Raw genomic sequence first — 8,478 nt, 5'->3', positions numbered from 1 at the left:
TTCAAGTTGATTCTTGGCTTTATAATGAGAGCATCTCCCGAAAGAAAAATGTTAGAGAATTGTATGACAACCTAGAAAATGAGAAAACCAAAAGAATTGAGTTGGAAAGTAAAGTTGGGAACATCCCAAAGAAACTCATTGCCTATGAAGAAAGGCTGAGGGAACTAGTTAAGGACAATGGACAACGGACAACAAATGGACATGGTTACCTTTAGCATGTGTGCGACAATGATGAGTATTAGAAGGAGAAGCAATGAGAAAATCATTTCCCCCGTGGTCACCCAATTGATTGGTGGGCCAAGCAACAGGACAAGGTAGAACATGAAAAAAGGCCATTGAAGCTACTCTTGGTTTGACTATCGAAGACCTCCTTCAAGAGGTTATTAATATTGGTAAAGAAATGACTAAGACAACAAAGGAGCTGGTGTTAGTTTGCTCTTTTTTTATTGCAAGTTCTAGTTGTTGGTCGAGGTTTTTGGCCATGGTTGTTTCTGCTACATATTTTCTAGTTTTTCTTCTCCATCTTATATGCTTTATGTTCGACTATATTTAAGTTCCAAGTCCTTGTAAAACCTGATTTGTTCGCTTGATGTCATTCTTGTAGGTTCCTAGTGGGACTTTTAACTCGTTTATCTAGCTTTTGTTGTTGTATGGGGTTTCAAGTCCCCTTCAAATCTATTTCAACCATAATCCAAAAACATTAATGAAAGGGAGAGGTATGATTAGTCATAATAGATAACACTAGAATGATCATTAGCAGTTATATATTCTTAAACAAGAGGCAACATATTAAGGCATGATTTGTATAGGTAATGAAGAATTGTAACCAAAGGAGGCAACCATTTGATTGTACAAGATATAAGAAGTATTTGCCAATACTTTTGGGAGGGGTATAAAATGTGTTATTCATTCTTTGCAATGTTTTACTCACTAAAGGGAGTTGTGTATTTTCTAAGTGTTGGTTGCATAGATTCAAAAAGCTTAAATTCATAAACTACACCAAGAGATTCCATTGTATTAAATAGGATAAAGATATAAGACAATGAAGAACATGTTATCATTTTCATAAAAGTATTACAAAAAAAGAGTCTTAGAGATTCAAATTAGCCCCAAACTACATAAATCGGCCAAGGGACGTTCCAAAAGGCACTTTGACGTTGATGATTTGTTGTACTTAAGGTTGCCGCCTTATAGGCAATCCTCTCTCAAACTAAGTGGTTTAAAAAAGATAAAACCTAGATTTTATGGCCCTTATCAAATTTCCACGAGATTTGGAGAAGTAGCATGTAAGTTAGAGTTACCAGCAAGTAGCAAGAGACACAACATTTTTCATGTTTCACAACTGAAGAAATCTTTGGGTCATAATGTTACTTCATCTACAGTGCTACCGCCCTTAGCTATGGGCGTTGATCATTCATATGTTGAACCTAGCTTGTTAATCAGAATACAAGAAGAATGAATTACATTTTACATTATATTACAGTGGAATTCAGATATAATTCTAGTGTGCTAAAATAGAGCACATGCAAGAGTGTTTATTACAACAATACATATTATTATGGTAAAGTTAAAACCTAGATCGTTAATTAGCCTATGATAAATCGAACACCACGTTTACATAAAAATTATACTGGAACCCAGAGATAATTCTAGTGTGCACAATTGGTGCACATTCAGGACCATTGTTGCAGCAATCCCTAGAGTTTGTTTACAGAAGAATGCCTTGTTCCAGAAATCCCAGAAAGAATTATCTAACCTGCTCAGAAAGAATTATCTAACCCGTCTTTACACAACTCAATTTCGAGCCACTCGGCAATAAAATTATTCTATACAAATTCTGTAGTTTCCCCACTCTCAAATGAGATTCTATTTCCACATCAATATTTTTGTCTGATCTCTTTGTATGGTTAAAACTAAATAGAGAACTGATTGACCTTTAAATTTCATCAGCAACCTCTTCAAAAATATCGCCATTCAACTTTACTGGAAATAGAGATGCTGCTGTTGAACTAATGTTGAAGCAAATCCCAATGTACCCACTTTGCTCGATAGGAACTTCACCTCTCAATTGTTTGCCAGTGTAAATTTGGTACTTCTGGCAAAGATGGCTTCTCTTAACAAGTTCATTTTGGGCTCTTGTTTTCAATCTCTAACTCACAATCACCAATCTTATTTGATTGATCAGAATCTGATTGTATGCCGATGGGCTTCCCTGAATATGCACTTCCAGAGACATCAATTAACAGTTCTTTTTCATCCTCAGTCTCACTAGAATCATCTATCTTTTCATGCTGGTAAGCCTGCATAAGATACAAGCTCATCAATCCCTCGAGCATTAAATTGGAAGTCAGAATTTCAGGTTGTCCTGTTCAATACACAAATTTACGTTATATCAAATCTCCAACATACCTCAGAATATGACTTCATACGTTTTTGACAAACTCTGTTTATAAGCTGTTCAATTGTAATCTGTAGTCCTTCTTTTGCTCTTTCTCGTGTCAACAGACGATCCTTTTGTTGCTCTGCAGTAACCTTTGAATGGCAGATAACACAAAGTGTTCTCATGTTTTCCAATTTGCATTCGCCTGTATTGCATTTGAAACCACTCATATAACATTACAAAAATGACCACCATAACAACCCATACATATTGTTTCCATAGAGATAACCTTGTCTGAAATTGATTTTTAGGAGGAAAACTAACAAGGCCTACTACAATGTAAAATTCATAGAAAATTTGAATCTGTGATTTTGACAATTATACCGCCTCCTTTATATACTGGCACAATATGATCAGCATGCCATGAATTGCCCTCAATTGGCTCTAAAACAAGCTTGTTGAGCCTGGACAAGTTCATAATAATAAAAGCAGATATTAATTCTCTAAACCAGCAATCGACAACTCAATCATTACTGCTTCATATTATAAATGATCAACAAAACTAAAAATAAAGAGAAGAAAGCAAATCAAATTATTTGCAAAGAACTCACAATCGTTGATGCTTTGCAAAATCTGGGGCAGCATTGAGTATGTGCTCTCTTCGTTGATCAACTGACAACGGCTGAATGCGTTTCACTAGTTTATGGCAGTCTAGTTTGCAACTGGTACATATTCCATGCTCCATATTGAAAAGTTCCTGAAATATGACAGTCGAACTATACAGTGTCTACAAGGTAACTACTGAAGAGTGTCTTAATAAATACAATCATGATGAAAGGTACATAATTGATATCAAACAAACTACCATACATTTGAATTGTTGATCCTACTCCAATATAGTAAATATGATGCATAAAACATGCACAAAAGTTCTTTGTAAATGTTTGAATTCAAATTATTCTAAACAGAAAAACTAAGGATTCTGATTTTCTATGGCGTTATGCTCAATACATACCAATAGAAGTAAAAGATAAATCTCAATATAAGTTGTGTGCTAACCTCTCGCAAAAACTGTTGGCTTGTCCTCATACGGTACTCTTCAAAACAGCTGATTTTGCAAAATAAATCCTCGAAATATTGAGGGCATTTTGCCTGGAGTCCTCTGCAGAAATGCCAATCAATTGATGAGTATTAGTTATGAAACTGTATACTCTGCATCTAGATTATATACTTGAACCAGGAGTTGGAAATACTAACAAGCATGGGTTCTGACACAGTTTGCAAAGAGGCTGCTCATCCACAGTCCACACCTGCATTTCATGCCGCTCTTTGATTTTACCATGTTTTGCTAGTGAAATCTTCTGCCAGGTTGCATTTTCTGGTAAAGGATAACTAATTTCATCTCTTGATGCAACACGGCGCTTACTCCCTCCTTTCAGCAAGCCCTGCCACATAAGATTCTCTTTCAAAATCTCCCTCTCTCTCTATATATATATTTATTATTTATATGTAAAATAGAAAAAGTAATTCAATTGGGCATACCCCATGTCCATGATTAGGGTCATATTTCATACAGCTTAGTTCAAGGCCTAAAGGCAACCGCAAAGGCCTTCCAAAAAGTTTATTACGCTCAATAGGTCTGAGACCATTCCACTCCTTGATGAACGTAAGGACAATTTCTCTGTGAGCTGAGCTCGTACTTAAACACTTTGGAAGTGAACTCTTGCCCGACGCATCTACTGTCATTGAAGACTCAAAATCTTCAGGCCGAAAGTTCAGCTCAAGTTTTCTTGGTCTTGAATCCTTATCGGTAATACACACGTAAAGATGTATGCGACCTGTACTTGCACTTACCTGCACAGTTAAAGTTCAATTCAGTCTTTTCATCTTTACTAAAGCTACATTTGCTCATAAGTTTACTTGTTCAATATTACTTTTAAGATGACAGAAAAACCTCCTATGAAGTTTCCATTGAAAAGAATCCTTCTATTCCCCTTCTAAGAAACCAATAAAGCTAACATCAAATATATATTTTTATTATAATTATCTTAAAATTACGAATAAATTTTAATAATTTATTTTTGATCTCAGGTGAAAAAAAAAGTAATAAAAAATGAATTAAACAATTTAAGCTATTAGCAACATGTAGTTTCAGATTTAGACAATATATTTTACTATAATATTTAATTATGTTATTTTAATAACATTTACATAATTTTATCTTTCTGAATAAATTTTTGTCTGCGAAATGGCTCTGCAAAGCAACCAAAAAACGAAAAAGCAGATAGCAAATATCTATGTCATTAAACCCCGGTTTTCCTTAAAAATTGCTAACCATTTCGAACCCCTAAGAATCAAGCCGAACAACAATAAGCAAGCAAATCCAGAAGCTGAGTGGGTGAAACCAGTCCCAATAGGAAATGGAGGCACATTTTCAGCATTTCTGAAGCTACATGAAGAAAGAAGTAAAGTTCTCCAGAAACAAAGGGCGGTTGAATCAACTACAAATCATCATGCGGATGAGAGCCCTGGTTGGAAAATAGTAAAACACAGAAAGCAAAACAAAGGTACCAATCAAGGATCTAGGGCTTTAGGAAAGCAAAACACTCAATGAAAATGGGCAAACACAAACGGAAGAGCCAAAATCGAAATGAGAACAGGCAGATCTGGCCCAAGCAACCCAGCGAAACTCACCAAAATCAACCAAGGTAAAAAGTTGTCTACACAAATCAGGTTTCATACCCCTCAATCACCGCAATTAGGAAACAGATTTGAATATCATGAACACAACTTACACCAGCAAAAACCAGTAGTAATTTCGGCAGTAAATAATATTCCTATAGGATCTAACCCGAGAGCATGGAAAACACTTTCGCATCCAAACCAAAACCCTAGCACCTATCTTGCCTCATCAAAACCCTATCAAGATCATAGAAGATATCAAAATCACCACACCAAGAAATCTATAGGTAGACCAAAATCCTTACACTCTTCCCCCAAGCCATACCTCCCTCCACATAGGAAAAATCTTTTGCCAAATCACCAAAACCCTAGCTTGACCATGTAAAGCCCTGACAGATCAAATAACAAAAACACTATTATCATCAGTAATGAAATTATGGAAGGAAAATGGCATGAGTGCCAAAAGAAAGGCCTATATGCATATTGGGATGCTTCAGTAGACAGAGAAGAAAGACTGGGGTACTGGTTTCACACATTCAAATTGGAATAGGTAAGTATAACTCCACTTTCTCATAGATTAGTATATATTCATTGTACTATTGAATCAGTTAAAAATAAATTATTGTCTGCTCCTCTATGCTTCTATAAAGGTTTTTTGATTAATTTCATGAAATGGTCACCAAATTTTACCGAGGCATCAGTTCATCAGCTTAGATTGCCAAAATGACTAATCATCAAGATCATACCTATGGAAATTTTGCATTCTCAAATGCTGGTAAGATTAGGCTCGACATTAGGAAATCTTATAGGAATTGCTGAAATATCCCAAATGGATATTTGCTCTGCTCTGCTATAATATTTAATTATATAAATTATATTTTCCTCTACATTTTTCTTTGATCTTATAGAGCTAGACAGAAGTTGCAGAAGAACATTGTTTCTCTTTGTATTTTTCAAAATATAGGTATTACAATGAATAAATAACTATTAGAATAATCTTTAATGCTCACTATTGTAGTTTACTGTAAATATTAGAATGTTTCTAATATTTAGTTGTAGTGTAGAATAGAATGTTTCTATTCTATTCTATCGTCCTTTCGTATATATTGATCGTTTCGATCTCTGATTAATAAGGCAAGTATTCTGCCATTTACGTTTGTAACATGGTATCAAAGCGAGGTTAAATTTTCTTTGAAAATAATAATTTCTTATTGAAATTATCTGAACCTGGTTTTCGAAATTATTTCTTCCTAAATAATTTTGCTTCGTTATACCTAGTTCAAGCTAGGGTTTGGATGACTGTAAATCACGTTTTTCTATGGTAAAATCGTGGCTCTGGAAAATTTGAAAATCGCTGGTTTTTTAAAAATCACGTTTCTTTTTCCTTGATGATCTGCGTCTCAGTTACAAACGGCGGATCTTTGGTCTATGCTTGCGACTGACATCAATCAAGACAAATATCTTCTGGTTGCAAAGACGTCAATCTGCCATTTATTTCTGCAAGTTCACGATTTATTGGAGGTCCGACGTTCGCAGGTTTATGGTCGTTTTTTTTGCCCATTCGTGTGACCTCCAGGCGTCGGTGTTCTGATTTTCGGTGTTCGTATGACCTCCTCCATCCTGCCGTGACCTCCTTCCAGCACTGGTCGACTGTAAAACCACCATTTATTTTGCTAAATCGACCTTCAAAGCCAACAACTAGGGTTTTGCCCGAAACCTTACTTTGTGGGTCTAGACACATTTTTCTGTTTGCAAATTCTTTGTGGGTTTTTCGAGATCTTTAATGGGTCTTCATCAGATTTTTGTGGGTGTCTCGATTTTTGTGCCTCGATTTTTGAGCCAGCGGATCCGAATTCCGATAGCGTATTATTTCTGGGTTTTTCAAACTCTCGTCTGTATACTTCTCCATTTTTTTTGGGTCATTCATTTTCTCACCTCGAAATTTGTGCCATTTGAGACATTTGCATATTATGACCATCTGTATCAACAACATCAGAAGTCAAACTCAATTCAACAGCAAGCCAATGCTGCCCAACACTCAGAGCAGAAAGAATCTCTCTATCATGCCTTTATGGCCAGCATACCTACAAATCATGCGAAATCTTCTGCCTGGTACATCGATTCTGGTGCCTCTCGACATTTCACTCATAGGCGTGATTGGTTTGTTGAATTCACTCCCTATTCTGATTCAGTCATCTTTGGAGGCGACGAAGAATACAATATTGTCGGAAAAGGCAATGTTCAAATTCAGTCTGGAGGAAGAAAACTCATGTTTCTCAATGTATGTTATGTTCCTGGCATGAAACATAATCTTCTGTCTGTTAGTCAGATTATGAAGCACTCTCCTCAGTTGGATGTCGTCTTCAGTGGAAATAAGTGTTCAATTATTGATCGTGCTTCTCGCACTATCCTTGCTATCGGTCTTGAGGATCATGGTATTTATAGACTTATAGATTCAGGAGATTCTCTTGAGCATGCCTTCATCGCCGAATCATCCGCTCTCAGCAGCCTCTGGCATCAGCGATATGGTCATCTGAACATGCAATATCTAGCACAACTTGCTCGGGATAATTTAGTCCATGGCCTACCTAACATCCAGACCCAGAACCATCGCGTTTGCGGAGCTTGCCAAGCAGGGAAGCAACATAGGACACCATTTACGAATGGCGAATCATGGCGGGCATCTAGAGTGCTACAGTTGGTCCACGCTGATGTATGTGGTCCTATGAATACTCCTTCTATTTCCAGGAATAGGTACTTCTTACTCTTTGTGGATGATTTTAGTCGCAAAATGTGAGTATATTTTCTTAAGCAAAAATCAGATGTTTTTCCTGTATTTCAGCAATTTAAAGCTCTAGTAGAAAAAGAGTTTGGTTCCTCCATCCGTACTCTTAGGACCGATAATGGGGGGGAATTTTGTTCATCTGCTTTCTCTATCTTCTGTACTACTCACGGCATTAGACGTCAGCTCACCACACCTCACACTCCTCAACAAAACGGTGTTGTAGAGCGTCGTAACCGTACCATCACAGAAATGGCTAGGGCTATGTTAGAACATAGAAATGTTCCCAGAAAATATTGGGCAGAAGCAGTATCCACAGCGGTCTATCTTCTTAACCGGTCACCCACTCTTGCCGTTAATCATAAAACCCCTGAGGAAGCCTGGTCTGGTCGCAAACCTAAGATCAACCATTTGAAAGTTTTTGGCTCTCTGGCATATGTATGGATTCCTGATGTCAAATGCACTAAGTTGGATTCCAAAAGCCAAAAACTTATGTTTACAAGATATAGTTACACACATAAGGCCTATCGGTTGATTGATGTAAATACTGATCGTTTAATCTTCAGTCGTGATGTTGTGTTTGATGAGGAACTTGGATCATTTCCGCTCTCTGACTCTCCACTGCATTCTGAGA

At 36.6% G+C, this 8,478-nt stretch overlaps 1 protein-coding gene across 1 annotated transcript in view; it reads right to left on the bottom strand.

Annotated features, from left to right (window-relative positions):
* Positions 1-1,456: 1,456 nt before the first annotated feature.
* The window catches only part of LOC149568152 (SNF2 domain-containing protein / helicase domain-containing protein / HNH endonuclease domain-containing protein), a 288,465-nt gene continuing 281,443 nt past the window's right edge, over positions 1,457-8,478 (bottom strand). The window contains exons 16-22 of the mRNA XM_089821153.1: positions 3,923-4,234; positions 3,638-3,825; positions 3,440-3,542; positions 2,992-3,137; positions 2,765-2,844; positions 2,410-2,585; positions 1,457-2,300 (exon numbers count right to left, since the gene is read on the bottom strand). Coding sequence (XP_089677279.1) covers positions 2,124-2,300; positions 2,410-2,585; positions 2,765-2,844; positions 2,992-3,137; positions 3,440-3,542; positions 3,638-3,825; positions 3,923-4,234 — 1,182 coding nt within the window. The 3' untranslated portion in view covers positions 1,457-2,123. The remainder of the gene's footprint in view (positions 2,301-2,409; positions 2,586-2,764; positions 2,845-2,991; positions 3,138-3,439; positions 3,543-3,637; positions 3,826-3,922; positions 4,235-8,478) is intronic.

This window comes from Cupressus sempervirens, chromosome 3 (assembly GCF_028749045.1).
Source record: "Cupressus sempervirens isolate cs-2001-9-10 chromosome 3, ASM2874904v1, whole genome shotgun sequence".
NCBI classification, from domain to species: Eukaryota; Viridiplantae; Streptophyta; class Pinopsida; order Cupressales; family Cupressaceae; genus Cupressus; species Cupressus sempervirens.
Note: the sequence above shows the minus strand (reverse complement) of the source record. Positions and strands in the feature narration are given on the sequence as shown.